General features: G+C 36.5%; 1 protein-coding gene across 2 annotated transcripts in view; it reads left to right on the top strand.

Annotated features, from left to right (window-relative positions):
* CD2AP (CD2 associated protein) overlaps nucleotides 1-21,436 on the top strand; it is a 155,380-nt gene that overhangs the window by 37,959 nt on the left and 95,985 nt on the right. For both annotated transcript variants that reach the window (XM_010386622.2, XM_010386623.2), the window contains exon 3: nucleotides 19,439-19,592. In XM_010386622.2, coding sequence (XP_010384924.1) covers nucleotides 19,439-19,592 — 154 coding nt within the window. The remainder of the gene's footprint in view (nucleotides 1-19,438; nucleotides 19,593-21,436) is intronic.

Here is a 21,436-nt window from a genome sequence, read left to right as displayed (position 1 = left end):
TTGAAAAAATATCTTTCAGAAAGGGGATTAAAAGTAAAACTAGGCTGGGTGCAGTGGCTCACACCTGTAATCCCATCCCTTTAGGAGGCCAAGGCAGGTGGATCACCTGAGGTCAGGAGTTGGTGACCAGCCTGGCCAACATGGTGAAACCCAGTCTCTACTCAAAATACAAAAATTAGCCTGGCATGGTGGCACGCACCTGTAATCCCAGCTACTGGGGAGGCTGAGGCAGGAGAATCACTTGAACCCAGGAGGCGGAGGTTGCAGTGAGCCAAGATCACACCACTGCACTCTAGCCTGGGTGACAGGCTGGTTTTTTTTCTTAAAAAAAAAAAAAAAAAAAAAAAAAAAAGTAACACTTAATTGGTCCTTAAGGTAGACGGTTAGAGCACTGAGTACATTGTAGGTCTGGCAAAGGTATTAGATAATTTATGGTAAAAAGATAATTAGGCAAACTACTTTGGCTGAATGAAAGTTTTCTTATGGGGGAGTAATGGGATTTCAGACTAAAACCTTGGGTAGGGCATACATTATATTTTGAAGATTGCTTAAAGATATTTAAAATTATTTAATAAATCTGAATGAGAAGGAAAGGTTTTCCAGAAAAGAGAGTTGGGGCTATAAAGTATAATAGAGATCAGAGTGCTACATTGAGAGTGGAAGTGAAGGGATAGATAATGGGCCAATAACACTTTATGTCTGTGTGAATACTTTGCATGTTCACATACGTTACTTCACTTTATTCTCATGTCTTTGAAAATTAGGTGTAGGGAATGGTCATTCTTACCCCAAGTCTCGCTGGTAATATGGGCTAAAGACTTGATAGTAGTTAACTCTATGACAGGCCAATGTCAGGGCTCTTTTTAGATGAAAAAATGCATCGATGGTATGTGCTGGTTATTAGAGAAATGTGATCATTCTGTAATGTCCTGTGCTTTTGAGACTCTAAGGGCAAGTGATATAAATCCTAGTCATTGAAATTTTCCAGTAGCATCAGCATAGTTGAAAGATCTTAGCATTATAAAATTAAAAATGTTTTTGATCACTTTTAGAATTGACTCTGGAAAAGGGAAAAAAAAATCGAACTGTTTTCTCAAATTGCAATTTGATGGAAGTAAATTTTTTTTTTTTGAACTAAACAAATTTCAGAAGAAAGACATTTGACATAAGGGAATTTCAAAGACTAAAGATGGAATGCAAAATATATGGAAAAAAAGTAAAAATACAGGTAATTAGAAAATGAAGCTGGGTTTGAAATGCATAGTTGTTTCTAGATAACTTTGTAAAATGGATTTAATCATTGTTCTACCTCCATCCCTGGAAATTTTGCTGAAAACCAATATTTTATTATACAGTTTAAGGAAATTAGGAAGTTCATTTTGTAAGACAGGATAGCTTACATTGGGGTACTGACATCAAAATCTTAGTGGTGGCATAGCACAAGGAAAGACTACATCCTTTCATGCAGAGTTTGTTTGTTTGGTCCAGCTAGCCAGGTCTCTGTGCTACTTTTCATGTGGCAGCACAACCGTCTGGGCTGTTTTAGTCTTGTGGCAAGTCCTTATCAATCTGTGCTTTTGTAATTTTTAAGGGCAGAGCAACAGAGCATAGAAAATCACATTCCAGTTTTAAATGCTTCCCTGTGGAAGTGGTACACATTACTTTTGCATTTCATTGATCACAGCAATGATGTCGTCATGTGTACCATCAAAGGGGCAGAAAAATACGATCTTGCTATATACGCAAAAGGACAGTAAAACTAGAAACACTGGTGAGCATTAGTAATGCCTATCACACCAAGTGTATGTGTTTACTGGTACTCATGAAGTTGTTTTCATGATGTGCAATAGATGCTTTGTTTACTTGATTTTATAGCTTCTGGATTGAGAGAAGATCCTGAATTGGTTAGAATTGGGCCGTAATACTGGAACAGAAAGTTAGAGATGACACCAAATAAAATAAATTTTACCATTTATATACTTCCCATTTTTTTTCAGTGCGAGTGACAAATGATGTTTTAGTTTGCTTATGAAAAGTTGGAAAACAGACAGGACACTAGAGGCCGAGATTTTTAGTTTCAGAGTAATTGAGATGTAAATAGGAAAGTCATGGACAATTAACTGTTATTCTTTATTAAAGTTAGATCATAGCCGCCTGTAATCCCAGCACTTTGGGAGGGTGAGGTGGGCAGATCACGAGGTCAGGAGATCGAGACCATCCTGGCTAACACGGTGAAACCCCGTCTGTACTAAAAATACAAAAAATTAGCCGGGCGTGGTGGCGGGCGCCTGTAGTCCCAGCTACTCATGAGGCTGAGGCAGGAGAATGCTGTGAACCCGGGAGGCGGAGCTTGCATTGAGCCAAGATTATGCCACTGCACTCCAGCCTGGGCAACAGAGCAAGATTCCATCTCAAAAAAAAAAAAAAAGTTAGATCGTAGCATATGATTCTACATTTAGTGCAGCACTTCAGTGTATATCAGTTCTGTAGTTTTTTATTTCTGCCAATATAAATTAGTTGCTAATAGTTGTCCCCTCCAAATCTCATGTTGAAATGTGATTCCTAATATGGGAAGTGGGGTCTGGTGGGAGGTGAATGACCCATGGGGGTGGATCTGTCATGAATGATTTAGCACCACGCCCTTGGTAATAAATGAATTCTCACCCAGTTCACTTGGGATCTGGTTATTTAAACGAGTTTGGAGCCTTCCTTCTCTTTCTCTTGTTCCTGCTCTCACGATGTGATACACCTGCTCCCCTTTCTTCTTCTGCCATGATTGGAAGCTTCCTCAGGCCATCACCAGGAAGAGATGCTGGAGCCATGCTTGTATAGCTTGCAGAACTGTGAGCCAATTAAACCTCTTTTTTTTTTTGAGACAGTTTCTCACTGTCACCCAATCTGGAGTGCAGTGGTGCAATCATGGCTCACTGCAGCATCAGTATTCTGGGCTCAAGTGATCCTCTCACCTCAGCCTAACAAGTAGCTGCGACTACGGGTGTGTGCCACCATGCCTGGTTAATGTTTTTTCTATTTTTTTGTGGAGATTGGGTTTGCCATGTTGCCCAGGCTGGTCTTGAACTCCTGGGCTCAGGTGATATGCCTGCCTTGATCTCCCAAAGTGCTGGATTTGCAGGCGTGAGCCACCGCGCCTGGCCCTAAACCTCTTTTTAAAATAAATTACATAGCCTCAGATACTTCTTTATAGCAACACAGGAACAGACTAATAACAGTTGCCAAGTCTTCATGATATTTCTTTATCATCTTTTAGATCTTTTGGTGGATATAGACAATTTGGTATATAGTTTAGGTATTTAGACTTTGGAGCCTGGCAGACTTGTGTCTCCCTGGTAAGTTATTTAGTATTTATGAGATTTTTACCACCACCTCTATCTGCTGAATAAAGGGATATTAATAGTATTTATCTTACAGTGTTATGAGCGTCCAATGAGATGATGCATTAAGCATTTAATCTAGTAGACAGTGACTGGTCCAGAGTTAATTGCTTACTAAATTTAATGTGTTGTGATCAGCATTTTACATAAATAAGATGGAGTGGAATGAAGTTGAATAGAAAATGTCAGTTTATCCCCCTAGGTAGAATGGTTAAATATTGTTTTGTAAAACTTTTGTGTCAGGTGTTATTGGAGGAGGTTCTGAGTGTGTGTCCTTAAGTGTGTTTATATGTATATATGTATACTGGGGTTGTTACAAATGTTTTCCCCCCTTTATTCTGAGGAAAATGGGAGACCTCAAAGAGAACAGTGAAATGATCAGATTTGAATTTTAAAAATCAGAATATTGAGTTACGATTTACAGAGTAAAATACATCCATTTTAAAGTGTATTTCTGTGATTTTTGACAAAGGCATATACCTGTGCAGCTAGCATAACATTAAGATATTGGAACGTTCCTTATCTGCAAAAACTTTTGTTCTATTGCATTTGTGCCTTGCGAGCTAGTGGCAACCACTGATACGCTTTTTGTCATTCTAGATTAGTTTTGCTTTTACAAGAATTTAGTATAATTAATAACGATTGTTTTTTTGTGTCTGCTCTCCTTTGCTGTGTATGATCTTTTAGAGATTCAGCCATGTGGAATGTAGCACTAGTTTCTTTTTATTGCTAAGAAGCATTCTGTTTTATGTATACCACAGTGTTTATCCTCTTTTTACCTGTTGATGGATATTTAGATTGTTTTCCGTTTCTGGATATCATGGGTAAAGCTGTCATAAACATTGATATATGCCTCTTTGTGTGAACATATGTTTTCATTTCTTTTGAGTAATACTTGGGAGTGGGATTGCTGGGATATATAAGAAACTGCAAAACTGTATTCTAGAGTGATTGTCCCATTTCACATTTCCATCAGCAATGTGTGAATGTTCTAGTTGGTGTACATCTTTTTAAAAATCAACTACATGTCCCTTTTTGCAATAGTTGTGACAGGCTTTTCAGTTTTATTTAGATAGTGGGTCTCTTCAACATTCCTGAAAAGAGTCTGAATTCCCCAGGTGCTCTCTGTTATGGTATTTTTTAGTAAGAGACGTGGTAGTACTGTGGCATATCCATCCCTACACTCTGCCTCTTGGTGTTCCAATTCAGTTGTTTTATTCCTACCTATTTGCCACTCATTTATTTATTCAGATATTTACTGAGGTTCCTTGTGCTCGGACTTTTTATAGATGGCAGGAACACAATTGTGAATAACACAGGTAAGTTCACTCTTTTTTAATGAGTTTATGTTCTAATAGGGGGGCAGACAACTATGCAAAAGAATAAACAAATAAGATAAAGTTAATTTTTGATAGCCATAAGCATTTTGAACAGAAAATGATGGGGAGGTGGAAAATGTCATTGATACCTTAAGTTGGGTGATCTAGAATAACATCTCTGACAAGATTTGGCCAGTAAAACACAGGAGAATGCAGAGTAGATAAAGAATCAATTCCCTTTGAGAAGGATCCCTGAAATTAGAAAAGGTAGGCTGCATGTGATGGTTTGGGTTTCCAAGTACTCTACTAGAGCTACTTCAGGAAGAAGATAGCTTGGCGTTGTGACAGGAGTATGGCCTTTGGAATCAGGATGTCTAGACCTCTGTTTGACGTCTTTTGATCACTGTGTGCTCTTGCCACTGTATCCACACAAGTACCTGTTGTGTATTCTTTCTAAAAATGCTTCACTCTAGAGCATGAGTTTCTTCCTGTGTCAAAGCAGGGAATCTCCCCTGTTAGGATTGTTGGTAGCAATTAGATTTTGTATGTATATTCCTTGCATGTAGATATATAGTGAAATTTATTATTTCATTCTGTTATTTTCTTGCTCAAGAAGTGCTCATTCATATCTGAAAGGAGAAATTGGAAAAGAAAATCACCTAAATTATTAAATTAGTCAACAAATTTTTTTGAATGCCTATAATATACTGTTAAGTATTAACAATGAAATAGGGAAAAATGCAGAACTTTTATAATTGCCCTTTTAAAAGAAGTTTCCTTTTCAAGGAAGGAGAAAAATAAAGAGGAAAATAGTTAAAATGAGAAAATGTGGAACTAGCAGTTAGCTTGATTAGTCTATTTGCTTAAACTAGATAGTAAAAAAGGTTTTAGTGTGTTAGGATTTGAGTGTAAGTTCTAACTTCTTAGGGCAAAACAAATTTTGTTAGGTCTTTTCTGTGGAATTAAAGTCTTGTATTTAGAAAATGATCTGTGGAAATGATCTTTTTTTGTTGAGTCCTTTGGAATGGAAAAAAGTAGTTCATTTTAGATAAGGGGCTAAATTGACTATGGAAAGTTGTTTCAGTTACTGAGACTGGGAATAAAGCAGATATCTCTGGGCCCTCATTATTAAAAGTTGAAGATTTGTGTTCAAATCCTGGTAGAAGTATTAGTGGTAAAAATATTTATAACAGTCAATATTGGTTGAGGACCTTGGGTCTAAATATAAGCTTTGTTTTCCTAAAGAGGGACTCTATGCTGAAAAAAGTAAAATGAGTTGTGTCAAAGTCCAGTGCCTCACTTGGTCTCTGTTAACAGTTGTGGGGAGGGGCTCCCCACTACGTTTCCACTGATACCTGCCTTGGCTGGAGAGGCAGATGTACTTCATTAGTGCTGTCCATATGGCCTCCGCTGACAGCCAGCAGGGGGAAGGAAGGTGTGGTTTGTTTTCATCTAGTGTAGAGGAAAGTCCCGGCTGTATACTTGGACTTTTCTGGCAACCACACTGCTGGTGGTTGGTGGTTGGGGACGAAAATGGGGTCTGTGTTGGTGATTGGGGTGCCTTATTACAGCCTGATGAGGAAGTCTAGGTTCCCTTCTTGGTCATTGCTACCATGGGTAGGACTGGTGCTACAGTTTTTTTTTTTTTTTTTTTTTTTTTTTTGTCCCTGTGGTGTTTGACTGTGGCAGAGTGGTTATTGTCTAAGAGCTCTCTGTCTTGCCAGTCTGCCTGTTTTCCTGGTCATTTGGCTAGGGCCAACACTAGTGGGCTTTTCTTGGAGTTTTTTTTTCTTCTCTGCTTGCATTGGCATTTCTAGATTGCAGACTTCTCCAGTACCTAGCCTGGGATATAGGCAAAAAGAATATTAGTGAATTCACTGCCATATTGTTCCTCAGATTCTGAGGAACTTGCTCAGTTCCTGTCCCTGGCTGGTCTGCCTTCTTTTCAAAATTTAATTAGTTATTTATTTTTTACATATGTAAGGTCCAGAGCTTTAAACTATATTTAGCAGGAAGAATAGGAAAACACCTACTCCATCTTTCTGTAAGGGAAAATTCTAGATGGTGATGCTTGTAATGCACATCCATAACAGTTGCTTATCTTTGTCATAAGTAAGGTTTACTCAGTCTAAATACCCATAATTATAAAAGTTATTTTCTATTAGAAATGACATAGTAGGCTAGGCATGGTGGCTCACGCCTGTAATCCCAGCATTTTAGGAGGTCAAGGTGGGTGGATCACCTGAGGTCAGGAGTTTGAGACCAGCTTTGCCAACATGGTGAAACCCTGTCTGTACTAAATATACAAAAATTAGCTGGGTGTAGTGGTGGGCGCCTATAATTCCGGCTACTCAGGAGGCTGAGACAGGAGAATTACTTGAATCCGGGAGGCGGAGTTTGCAGTGAGCCGAGATCGCACCACTGCACTCCAGCCTGGGTTGCAGAGTGAGACTCCGTCTCAGAAAAGAAATGGCATAGTAATAGCTGTTTATAATCTGTTGTTGTTAAGCCAGTGTTTGGAAGTTTAAATATTACCATTAAAAAAGAAGAATAGATTTGCGTTCAGCAAAAAGGTAATAAACATAGTTGATACCCTTTAAGTTATGACTTGCTTCTGAAGGTTAAGATAACACATGAGATTTAATATAACGCTCATGCCTGTAATCCCAGCACTTGGGGAGGCCGAGGCAGGCAGATCACCTAAGTTTGGGAGTTCGAGACCAGCCTGACCAACATAGAGAAACGCTGTCTCTACTAAAAATACAAAATTAGCTGGGCGTGGTGATGCATACCTATAATCCTAGCTACTTGGGAGGCTGAGGCAAGAGAATTGCTTGAACCTGGGAGGTGGAGATTGCAGTGAGCCGAGATCACGCCATTGCACTCCAGCCTGGGCGACGAGCGAAAGTCTACCTCAGAAAAAAAAAGATAACCTAACAGAGCAAGTGACTAATTGTAGACATTTAATAATTATTGGTGGACTCTGTTCACTGCTGAGTTTCATATAAAAGGGTGTAGAGTCTGATCACTGAGGAAGTTGGGGAGGAGCAGGTGAGGAGGAATACTTAGAAGGTGCGTTTGGTAGTGAATTTTACAAGCGCCAGAGCACAGAGTGTCATGGAAAAAGCAGAGCAATATCAGCAGAATGATATCAAGAGAAGGTTAAAGTATTTTTATTAGCTGTACTTAAAAGAGTGTTAGCAGGACAGTATTTGTGAATAAGGGGATTCAGTCTGTGAATAGTGAAGCAGTTTGTTTTTGTGAGCTTTGTAGTGATCCTGGAGGTGGTACCACTTACTATACAACCTGTTACTGTTATAATGTTTTTATTTTGCTGCTTTAAAAAATAAGTGGATATGTTAACAGAAGATGTCTCAGGTGCTGGTAAGTGAACTGCAGTTACTTATATTTTTAAATTTAAAATGAAATTTTGATCGCTTTTGAAGACTTTCTTGACCTTGATATAAAGTGTTAGACTTTTTGATATAATCAGGAAGAAGAAAACAAAAATTACCCAGTAAGTTTTTCAGGAAGCTGACAAATGAATAAAAATCACTCAGATGTTTTTCGTGGTTTCAACCTAAATTCTTAGCAAGTTTTTTCTCTTCATTTAGAAAAAAGATTTTTAAAAAGTTAGTTTGAAAAATTATCTTGTATTTAAAAATGCTTATTTTCAGTTTATTTGCAGATTTCCATAGATTAAATAACTAATTAGACATTAGATCTTTAAATATAATTAAAATCTTTTTTAAAGCTATTTGAAAAATTAGCAGTATGAAGAATAAGAAGATAATCTGATGGATGTATATAGCTACTTTGGAAAGTCTCATTCATTTTTAAAAAAAGACCACATTGTTTTTTTAGAAGAATGCTGATTTAATTTTTGACTGTTGGTATTCCAGTTTTCATAAGAAGAAATATTTAAGTAAAGGAAATGACAATTTGGTGTTATGTGGTATTTAGTTTTAAAAACCTTTTACTTTATGAAACTGTTAGATCTTTTGGATGGATCTCAGTGATGTTTTCCAGTATTTATAGAAATGTATTGGCGACTTGAATAGAATGGTTCAAGAGTTAGTTTTATAATAGTTCATTTAGAGAACACTTTGATGTTTGATTTACTTTCATTAATTGGAGACAGATTAAGGGAGAAAACCTTGCAGATAATTGGAATATTAAATGGAAGACAAGTTTACTTGCTAATTGGGAATTGTAATGAAAATGGTAGATGTTAATTAGCTTGACTGTAGTAATCATTTCACTATCTACACATATGTCAAAAGATGTTATATACCATAAGTATATGCAATTTTTATTTAGAAAAAAGAACAGATCTCGATTTCCACTTGTGTTGAATATGTTGCTTAAGCAAGAAATAAATTTTCCTTGAAAATAAGTAAAAAATAAAAATAAAATACAGTTGGAAGAATGCCAAAGTTGTGTATAGTTATTGATGATACATCATTGTATGTTTTCTGTTACATACTGTTAAAGCATTAACTCTTTTACACATATTAAGAGTAATTCATTCTGTGACTTATTTTAGATAATACTATTCTGAATTCCACATAGACTATATTCAGTGAGTTGGAGAAATACTTTAGATAGGTAATACTAGAAAATATATATAAGGATTTAGATTTGATGAAGTGTACTCACACAGCATATGTGTCTTTTTCCAAATGCCCTGTAACAATGTGACATAACACTGTTATTGTAGGCACACCAAATCTTTTATTTTATTTTAAATCACAGAAATAATACATGTCGAAATAAAAGTCAAAGCAGTATAGAAGTATCCATTGTGAAAAGTACCTTTCTTTCTTTATAACCTTCCCTCAGCTTTCTTCCATGTTTAGAACTTGGTAGATAGCTTTAAAGACTGTTTCCTATAAAACAAATCTTTTAAATGGAATTATTTGTACCATTTCCCCGTTTTATATACTATTCTTCACACTGTAAATACAAATTCAAGAAATTCAATATATCATTGTATATAAACCATGTTAATGTTTGCCTTGCACTTAATCTGGAAAGTTAAATTCTTATTTTTCCCCTTTAGGAGTTAATACATTTTGTTTCGGTTAAGATATTTCAGATTGGTCACTACCGTAGATATAATAAACCAGGTATCAGGAAAGTTGAGTACCAGAACTGGGCTTCTGGGATATCTCCTGCTGTTGCTCCTTGGACCCAGCATGACTTGCCTACTGTGTCACTCTCATCTGTGGCCTCAAGGAGTCCAGCATTCTTGAGAGAGAATTTCCCATGTAAGCCTGATGTTTTTTCAGTTAGAAGAAGTTGTAAACACATTAGCCCTCATTTTCTTGCAGTTCTTGTTCTTAAACCCCTTCGTCTAGGCCTGAAGGTAGAAATGACATTTTTTAGATTAACAAAACTATTATGAAAAATGTGACCATTATAAAATATTGGGTTATTTTCGTTTCATTTCAATCATTGTGGTATGTCTGAAAGAATGAATAAAGAGAAAAGTTCTTAAGCGTTTTTTTCCACTGTACTTCACTTGGCTCTCATTTACATTCCTAGATAGAAAAAAGGAAAGGAGTAGGATGCCATCGACAGTGAATTTATGTAACTTCCCCCACCCCATTTCTACTTTTGCCTTCTCTAAATGCAGGAGGAATAGTTTAAATAGGAAGTTCCTTTGTCCAAAATGTAGAGAGCTATTGTGTAACAAAAAGCATAGTTGCAGAGAGAAGTTTAGAAACTTTCAAAGTAGTCCTGCTATATCTGTCATTTTTGTTTTCCTTGCTGATTTTGATCTATTGACACTTAGACAATATGTATTGATTTCATATTAAGGACAATTTTTCTTGTTGGTCATTTTTCTTTGAACTTAAGTGCTTTAGTGAATACCCAGTTTCATTTAATCACAATAAAAAGGAAAATCAAATGACTCGAAGTAGTTTTTCCTGGATATTCCTTATATATTATTACTTATATTCAAAATAACCAAAAATACTTCAGGAGTATGGTAGGCCATTTTGTTAGGTTAAAATCTAAATCAGTCATTTCTAGACTATTTTTTAAAATGTAAGCCTAAAATTAGTCAAAGCTAAAATAGTTGGCAGTATATACCAGATAAACATTTAATCATTATTTTCCTTATTCTTTAGTAATACCACTTTTCCATATTGTCTGATTATGCTCCTATAAAGTAGGAGATACTAATTTTATATACTTCTGGAAATCCTGAATGTTAAATTAAAAATAAGTATATTCCTTAGATTTTAATTAGCTTAAGCAGAATTATTACTGTGTTTAGGAATTTGGTGATTAGGTAACCTGCCTGTTTCATTTGAGAAATGAAACGAAGTTCTTGACTTCTCACCTGGTTTTTATTATTCTTTGCGACCTTTGAGTCTACGGAATACAAGTTAATTGCTTTCTGTTTTCAAATCATGATAGTGGCCACAGCCATGATAACCAGATTATTATATGGATATATTACAGTATGAAGGAGTGGTTTGTGAATTTTGTTGATTATCTTTTTAGTTGTTTTTGTTAATGCAATCAAAAGTATGTATCTTTGACTATCTTAATAGATGAAGAGTAGATATACCCTTTGAAATTCCCCCACCATTTGCATATGTATTTCAGTTTTTATCCTCTTGTTGTACTTCCTACTCCTTATCTATGAAGCAAAACCAATCAATATAGCACATTCTTCTCTATATGGAGATTATCCATATTGTATTTTTTCTTGACAGGTTTTGTATTGACATTACCTATTGTACAGGTGGCTTCCCTCTTTTGAAGTATGAGATTCAGAGTTTTTCAGAGTTTGCTTTGACTATACATCATTGCTTTCCAAGTGAGGATTCTTTTTTACTACATCTTCTGAAGTTATTTTCCAAGTCAGGAAAGGAAGTGACGTTGGTAGGAAATAAACATTGCAATATTAATATGTATGCTATTTCCTGGCTCTTTAGGTAAAAGTGAATGAAGGGCAGAGGAGGGAATAAACACTGGAAGCCTTACTAATACCTTAGGTACTAGGTAAATTTTGCTATATTAGGTAAAATTTGCTATTGCAATTGATACCCAAAGAGTAGTCTGGTAGAGGCATTATGTTTCCAGAAACTAGGGAAAAGAGTAGGTTGGTGAGAGTATATGTGTGTGTTTCTAGTAGTAGGGGATTGTAGCTCGGAGGAGTTCCAGAGAAGAAGGTGGTGGACCTCACAGCAAACTTTACCTTATTTGTAATTTTGCCTAGAGCCTTGAGGTCTAAGCAAAATTGTACTTGTGGTACCATCTCAGTTGGCACTATGTGTTTGGAAAGCTGTAAACTTGAGGTTTTTTCTATTCATTGTAGACTATAAGATTATTTAAGTTGCTTCCCCCTTTTATTTGTATCTTTTGTCCTCAGAAGATTTATTATATCTAATATTTTTAGATATGGTTATGTGCCAGAGAAAATTGAAGGTTCCTAAAATGGTTCCAGATCTTGAGCAATGAATTCATGCATCATGTTCACATTGCTTTACAGCAAGTGAACGCAACTGAGCCAGGATTTGTATACAGTTTGTCTGTCTCCTGAACCTGTCCTCTATCACATTTGGTCAGATTGGAGTTACTTTCAAGAGGAACAGGATTTGAATACTAAGTCAAGTGCTTGGTCTCCTGTACTAGAAGCAACCATAGCTCTCAGAAGTGTGAATTTTATTTTTTCAATGTAGGTAACTTATGAGGCAGACAGGAGAATCCAAAATTAGTAAGTACTCTTTGGCATGTTGAGGTTGTAACTACTAGTCTTTTATGTAGATTTTGTTTTTATTAGTATGGAAAATACTTAGTGCAGTCTGAAAACTGTGAGGTTGATGAGTATTGTTAATAGCAAATGGAAGTACATTTTCTTAAGTGCATTACCAATAAAAATAGGAAAATATTTGTGCATCTTTCATGTTTTGTACTTAGTAATTTTTCAAAATTCTCTACCCACTTAACTGTTTTTGCAAAATAAGACTTTTTCCCCCCTCCTGATTGAAAAATGGTATGTATTCTTTTAAAAAAAGAAACAGTTTTTTTGAACAGTTACATAAAGAGGTCATATTCATCAGAAATCCTACATGTGGTAGACATAAATGCCTTGAGAAGTCTGTGAAGATGTGCTCCTACACTCACTGAAGAAGTATATCTGTTCTTGCTGCTCTTGGGCTATCTCCCTTCCCACCTCCCATGGATCAACTGGAAGTATAATGTTGAGACAGGTACACAAAGAACTAGGCTGTAAATTTCTTATATCCAAGAGACCAAAGTGATTCCAATAGGAGCAAAGAGTCATTAGAAGGAGATGAAGAATTTGGTGAAAGAAAGGGAAGGGAGAATTCTAATGTGGAGAGTAAAAGAGAGCGTGAAAACAAGGTGCATTTCTCTTTCAGTCCTTTCCTGAAGGAGGTAAGTTTCATATAAAGTAGATTCTTATTTCTTGTGAACACAGTGCACCATAATGAATGAATTGATATGCTGGCTTGAAGAGGCTACCTAACAGAAGGAAGGGATAGCATCTGGTATGTGGTGATTTGGTATGGGACATGGAAGTAACTATATTGTCAGCTGTGCCAGGAAGCTACTTGGAGTACATTGAGTGATACCTGCAGATTAGTTGTTTGTCCCCAACCAGAGAAAGTACTAGATACTGCTTGTGCCAGTGGCCCTGCCCTGGATTTCATTATTTTTTGAAAGTGACAAGGTTTAGTTTTCTACCCAGAGTTACATGGGAATTCAGAGTCAAGAAAATTGGATTCACCAGTAAAAATCAAGTCATCTTCTTTACCTGCGTTTGCTTTTTAGTTCATACCTGTAAATCTATATTTGTGTCATATTGTTGGCTAAGAAGCTTCTGGGTAGCATGTATTTTTAATAAAAACATGTTTTATATATGTGGTGTTGTAAAATTGCTTTGTGTTAATCAGTAGTGTGGCTCAGAAATCATTTCTAATATAGATATATCATTCTTTAATGACTACAGTATTTTATCAAATGCAAGTACTGTAGTTTATTTAAATAGTTCACACCTAATGGCTATTTGATCTTCTAATTTACTACTTCTTTTGGGGGATGAGACAGACTCTGTCTCTGTCACCCATGCTGGAGTATAGTGGTGCGATCTTGGCTCACTGCAGCCTCCGCCTCCTGGGTTCAAGTGATTCTCATACCTTATCCTCCCAAGGAACTGGGGTTACAGGTGTGTGCCACCACGCCTGGCTAATTTTTGTATTTTTAGTAGAGAGCTGATTTTGCCATATTGGCCAGGCTTGTCTTGAACTCCTGATCTCAAGTGATCTGCTGGCCTCAGCCTCCCAAAGTGCTGGGATTATAGGCATGAACCACCACACCCAACCAGTTCCTTTATTATATATGGAACTTATATATTTGGTTGGGTTTATCTCTGGATTAGAGTGGTACACAACTGTCTCATGCTTTGCTGTTTTTACTAGTTGTAAGTAGTAGTTTATTAAGTATTTTAATGCCTACTTGGTGCTGCTGTTTTAGGCAGTGGAAATACAATAAAACATAATCCCTTCTGTCTTGGAACGTAACGTTTTAGTGATGTACCTATTGATTTTTTAGTCACAAAAAGGGTCAGAAGTTTAGAGGTAAGTCTCTTGATGACAGAGGCAAAGGATGTCTCCCCTATCTTTTTTTGTGTCGGAATAGGGAATCTAGGAGAGATCACAGAGATTTTTTTTGTATCTTTTGCCCATTTAAAAAATCAGGCTGTTTGCTTTTTTATTGTTGACTTTTAATATTTCTTCATATATCTCAAACAACAGTCTTTTATTAGGCATCTTTTGCAAATATTTTCTCCCTCTCTGTGACTTATCTTCTCATTCTCTTGATACGTTTGCTTTCTTAGTGCATGACAACATCTGAGCAGTTGCCCAAGTCAGGAACGTGGGCATCATCTTTGACTCTTTCTTCTTAGGTTGTCTACTGAATTATCTAGATTCTGCCTATTGAATGTTGTCTGACTCCTTCAGCGTTTCTCCCCTTTGTCATGATTATAACTTAGGGCACATTCTGCTCTCACCTGGTATATTTAACTCTAGTAGTGTCCCCCTTCCACTTATTCCACTATGGCAGCATCTTATCTTCTATTAGGTCCACACATAAATTCATTTTGTTCAGTGTTGTTTTGTTGATGAAAAAAATTGGTTCCTGGCTAGGGCCGCTGTCTGTGGAGTTTGTACATTCTCATGTCTGCATGGATTTTCTCTGGGTACTCCAGTTTTCTCCCACATCCCCAAGATGTGTACTTTAGGTTCATTGGTGTGTCTACATCATCCCAGTCTGAGTGTGCCTTGTGATGATGGAATGATGGTTCCTGCCTGGCACTCTGAATTGGTTGGGATAGGCTCTGGCCACCCGAAACCCTGAACTGGAATAGGTGCATAAATAGTTATCTTACTTGTTTTTATTAATTTTACTAAGTGTATGTGTAGCTCACATTTATTTCATTGTTCATATTAGAAGTGGTTTGATCTTTATTTGTAGGTTTGGTGATGTTTTTGTGACCCAGAGGTGTGCCACAGGAATTTAACTCTTCTTTATGTCAACTAGCCTATGGTAAAATCAGTTTCCTTGTACATTGTTTTCTTAAAGTCACAGTGTCCAAGAGGTTGTCAAAGACCTTAAGCGGGAATTTACTGTATTTCAGAGAGCTTTATATCAACCGTCTGCTCGCCTTTCTGTTCTTGAATTTTACCACCCTCATCATCTTTCCCTTCCTTCTATGCTCCAGCCAAATTTAGTGTTGTCTTCATTCCTCAGAAGCTCTGTGCTTTCCATTGCCTTCTGGCCTGCTCCTACGCTATTCTTTGCTGTTCGGACACTTCCTATTGCCTCCTCTATACCTTGCTAACTCTCGTTTATTCTTTCTGTCTCAGTAGAGATGTCACTTTCTCCGAGAAGTCATCCCTATTTGCCTTACCACCACTGAGTTTATATTAGCTACACTTCCTGTGTTAGGCATCTGGTGTTTTCTATTTATAGCATTTATCATGAAAATTTGTTTTAAGTGACCTTTATTAAAGTATAATTTATGCGCAATAAATGGCATCCATTTAAAATGTAAAATTCAGTTTAAGTTTTTAAACAGTTGTTTACAACCATGAAACCACTGGCACAATGAAGTTGCAGAGGCTCTGTGTGTTTATCAAGAACCCTTGTGCTGCTTTACTGTCCATCTCTCTTTCTGTGATCCCATCCCAACAAAACCATTCATTTGCTTTTTAATCTATACATTAATTTGTATTTTCTAAGATTTTTAATGTACCATGTATATTTTGTGTCTGGCTTCTTTCAATCAGAATTAGAAATTCATGGATTTTTTATGTATCAATAACTTCTTCATTTTTATTGCTGAGTAGTATTCCATTGTTTATTCATTTACTTGTTGATGGATCTTTGGATTGTTTTCAGGTTTTGGGTATTTACTACAGTGAATTTTAACTGCCTGGTTATTTTCTGTATTCTTTTGTAAAGTGTACAGTACTATGAGAACAAAAGATAGTCTCTCTGGTTAACATTTGTATGCCTAGCTGCTACCTGGTACTAGCAGGTGCTCAATAAGTGTTTATGGAAATGCTAAAGAGTGGAAAGGCGATACTATTTCAGTTAGTACAAATACAAATTTGGTGTCTATTGAACCAGGAATTTCATTAAGGAATAGTATTCATTCAGTGTCTTATTTAGGTTGATACTTGTGGATATATATCACCAGAACTTATTTACAAGGTAATAGCTTTTTTACCTTTTTAACATATAACTGAATGTTATTTTAAAATTTGTGGGTTTTGGCTGGGCAAAACTAGTACCAGCACTCTGGGAGGCCAAGAAGAGAGGATTGCTTGAGCCCAGGAGTTGAAGACCAGCCTGGACAACATACCAAGATGCTATCTCTACCAAAAAAAAAAATTGTGTTTTTTGATATCATACTAAGATAATCAGCTTTTAAGACTAAAAAATTTCTTTAAGAATTCTAATTTTCAGTTGCTATGCCAGAAATTCCGAAACTTTCTTGGTTTACACAACACCACTATTGTCTCAGTCCTTATTTCATGATGCTTCTACACCAAAAGAAGACCTAAGAGTTGTTCTTACTGTTGAATTCAAGTAACTTAATAAATGTTTATATTTTAACAATTTAGCCATTTAAAAAATAATACGCAGAAACTGAAAGAAAAAACACTTTATTCTTTATCAGAATTATTACTAATGAAATGTGTACACCTTTTGGGCATTGCACTGTTGCGGAAAACTGAGAACTGGAGAGATGATATGAAGGAAACAGGAGGATTGTTTATTTAAGGTATGTACCAGCTCAGCTTTTTGGATATGAATCCACTGAGCCGGTGCGTACCTTAAATAAACAATCCTCCTGTTCTCCATACTGGTCTCTCTGGTCCTCACTTTCCCACAACAGCACAACTCTCAAATTTTGGAAATTGATAAGTTACCAGTACTCTTCTTTCCTGTTCCACATTGATTTTTAAAAAAATATAGCTATTAGGCCGGGCGCGGTGGCTCAAGCCTGTAATCCCAGCACTTTGGGAGGCCGAGATGGGTGGATCACGAGGTCAGGAGATCGAGACCATCCTGGCTAACACGGTGAAACCCCGTCTCTACTAAAAATACAATTAGCCGGGCGAGGTGGCAGCGCCTGTAGTCCCAGCTACTCGGGAGGCTGAGGCAGGAGAATGGCGTGAACCCGGGAGGCGGAGCTTGCAGTGAGCTGAGCTCCGGCCACCGCACAACAGCCTGGGCGACAGAGCAAGACTCCGTCTCAAAAAAAAAAAAAAAAAAAAATATAGCTATTAATAATTATAGTATAGTTATTTAGCATTGTATTAAAAAACTAACAAATTATCAGTTCTCAAGTATTTGAAGTATGTTTTATAAGAACCCTTTTTGGCCGGGCATGGTGGCTCATGCTTGTAATCCCAGCACTTTGGGAGGTCGAGGTGGGCGGATCCCCTGAGGTCAGGAGTTTGTGACCAGCCTGGCCAACACGGTGAAAATCCATCTCTACTAAAAATACAAAAATTAGCCAGGTATGGTGGCGCATGCCTGTAGTCCCAGCTACTTGGGAGGCTGAGGTGGGAGAATTGCTTGAACCTGGGAGGCGGAGGTTGCAGTGACCAGAGATCATGCCAGTGCACTCCATCCTGGGGAACACAGTGAGACTGTGAGACTCCGTCTGAAAAAAAAAAAAAAAAGAAAAAGAATCCTTTTCACAAGATACTTATAAAACAGTCTGTAATACTTTTGTAATCATAAGAATTTATAAACTTGAAATAGAAGCATTCTATTGTAAAGGTTAAGAAAAATATACTTGCTTGGCTACCGAGGCTCACTACCATAATCCCAGTACTTTGGGAGGCAAGGTGGGAGGATTGCTTGAGCCCAGGAGGTTGAGGCTGCAGTGAGCCATGCACTCCAACCTAGGTAACAGAGGGAGACCTTGTCTGAAAAACAAACAAAAAAGTATATGTATACACACACACACACACACACACACACACATATATACACACACATATATAATACTTGCTATATCAAGTTAAAATTGTTACTTCTAATATGAATTGTGTGAGGTAGATATCCAGCTTCATTCCCTATTAAATATGGAATGTTTTTCATGCACAGTGTATCTTAAGATTCCATCTTTCCTCATTTTTTTCTGTTTTAAATCAAGTTTGTCTGTTTATGGATTTCCTATTTTGTTTCATTTATCAGTATATCTGTCTTTATACCAATAGCACATTGTTGAATTGTATCGTTATAGTTTTCCTTTGTATTTTCGTTAACAAAAACTCCCTCTGCTTTCTTTTCCTTGAAGTATTTTCACTGTTCTTAGCCTTTTGTTCTGTATAATTTTAGAAATAATCCAACTTTTTTATATACTTGAATTGCATTGATATATTACATCAATTTTAAGGGAGAACTGATATCTTTCTAATACTGAGTTTTCAGTTACTGAACATGGCATAACTTTGTTTTTGTCTTCTTGTCTTTCAGTAATATTTTATACTTTTCCATAATGGTTCACATGTCTTATTTTATAGCCATGACTTAGATCAGGGGCTATCAAACTACCAGTCCACAGGACAAATCTGAATACCACCTGTTTTTGTAAGACCCATGAGCTAAGAATGCTAAGAATTTTATAAATGGTTAGAAAAAATCAAAAGGATAATATATTATGACATATAAAATTATTTGAAATTAAAATTTTAGTGCCTATAAAGTTTTATTGGAACATAGTTATATTCATTCATTTAAATATATGACTGCATTTATACCACACATAACAGTGTTGATGGTTGCAACAGAAAGTGTATGGTCTGCAAATTGTAAAATATTTACTATCTGGCACTTTATAGAAAGTTTGTTTACCCCTGACTGAATTATTGTTTGTCTTTGTATCTCAGTGTTTCTTTGTAGTTGGGGTGGGTGGTAGGGGTTGGGTTTGAGCCTGTCTTTCCTTTATCTTCATCTCCAGTTCTAATAAAACTTAAACTCATGAGTCACTGTTACCAAAATGTGTTTTATTCTTCAGATATGTTTGAGTAGAGCAAAAGTTGAAAACTATTAATACTGTGATTTATATAGTAATTACTGTAGCTATTTTTTGGTATTTTACATTTGAGGATTTAATATAAAAAAATAGCTTAAGTTGCCTCTTTATTTCCCCTTTTGTAGGAAATTAAAAGAGAGACGGAATTCAAGGATGACAGTTTGCCCATCAAACGGGAAAGGCATGGGAATGTAGCAAGTCTTGTACAACGAATAAGCACCTATGGACTTCCAGCTGGAGGAATTCAGCCACATCCACAAACCAAAAACGTTAAGAAGAGTATGTAAATAATTCCTTTCCTGCATAATTAGTTCAAAATAGAAGGATATTTTATAACTGTTTCTAAATTAAGAAAAATTACTTCAGTCTTTTGTAGACGACTGTAGTAACTTCCTGCAAATTCTTATGTTACTAGTTATTGCCCTGTGTAGTCAATATTAATTTTTAGTCATATGCAATCAATAACAAATCAGTATCATAAATTAAAGCATGAGGCTCTCTTTTCTTATTTATCTTTCAGACTCTGCTGAATGATTAACATTTTACCTTAACTGTATTTTAATACCATTTATTTAGTGGGATTCTGAAATATCTGCTGATTCTTAGCATAGATACAGCATTTTGATGTGCCTCTTCTTCAGTTGTTAAACATCTGAACATAATCATTTCCAAGGTGATTGGCCTTGCAGATTACCTTGTAAGAATTTGGTACTGTGTAAATATGTTAGGGGAACAACTTGGAAAAGAAGGAGAGCATTACATTTGAAATCAGATAAGTGTTTGAGTCTGTCTTATGACCTCAGAAAGATCATTTAAACTCTTGAGTTTTATTTGCTGTTGGTGAGAAGGTGGTTAAGAAAAAAAAAAAAAAGGTAATATTGCTGTTCTCAGAGAGCTTACGTTCTTGGAAAAGAATCTGTTATTTAAGGCCAGGTGCAGTGGCTCAAGCCTGTAATCCCAGCACTTTGGGAGGCCTAGGTTGGTGGATTACCTGAGTCAGGAGTTTGAGACCAGCGTGACCAACATAGTAAAACCCAGTCTCTACTGAAAATACAAATTAGCTGGGCGTGGAGGCACTTGCCTGTAATCCCAGCTACTTGGGAGGCTGAAGCAGGAGAATCGCTGGAACTCGGGAGGTGAGCCGAGATCTGCCATTGCACTGTAGTCTCTGCTCCAAAAAACAAAAGAAACTGTTATTTAAAAAGTGTAGAATATTAAACATGTACAAAGAATCACAGTGTTATGGGAACACATAGCAAATGTTTTAACACAGTAAAACCAGAAGAGCCTTCGAGATTGAATTTTTTTTTTTTTTTTTCCGAGATAGCTAGGGTGTCACTCTGTTGTCCAGGCTGTAGTGGTGCAGTCACAGCTCACTGCACCCTTGACCTCCCAGGCTTATGCAGTTTTCCCACCTCAGTCTACTGAGTAGCTGTGACTACAGGTGCGTGCCACCATGTCTGCTAATTTTTGTATTTTTCTTTGTAGAGATGGGGTTTTGTCATGTTGCCTAAGCTGTTCTTGAACTCCTGGGCTCAAGTGATTTGCCCCCATTGGCTTCCCAAAGTTCTGGGATTGCAGATGTGAGCCACCATTGCATACCTATTACTATGGTCAATTTGATTTAACCCATCTATACCTGTTGTTCCATTATTGGCATGCTAAGAATGTAGGAGTTATTACTATCCTGCTGTTCGAGGTCATTGCTAAGGTCTGATTGCAAAAATTAAATTGCAACCTCTGGCGTGAATGGGTTAATAGTTAATGAGTATTTAATCACATTTACTTTAATGTCTTTGAAATTATGGTGTATAAATCCCCGTGTACAAAATATTCTACAATAAAGAAATTTTGTTTACATACATTTCCCAAATTATGATTGTAAGGTTATTATTAATTTTTATAGAGTTCTCTTATGTCTCAATCTATTATTTTCATATGCTGTCATCTGTCAAGTTTGGGGAAACCTCTACTTTTGGATTACATCATCCTTTGATTATTTTCATAAAATGAAAAGAGGTTGTCATAAAAATGAAACAGATTTTATGACACTTAGACCAATTCAGGGGTTCTATTTGTTCTTTGTTTCTCAAGGAAATACAATGTCCAGGGGATATTTGCAT

This window comes from Rhinopithecus roxellana, chromosome 4 (genome assembly GCF_007565055.1).
Source record: "Rhinopithecus roxellana isolate Shanxi Qingling chromosome 4, ASM756505v1, whole genome shotgun sequence".
Taxonomy (NCBI): Eukaryota; Metazoa; Chordata; class Mammalia; order Primates; family Cercopithecidae; genus Rhinopithecus; species Rhinopithecus roxellana.
This window is presented reverse-complemented; position numbering and strand designations above follow the sequence as displayed.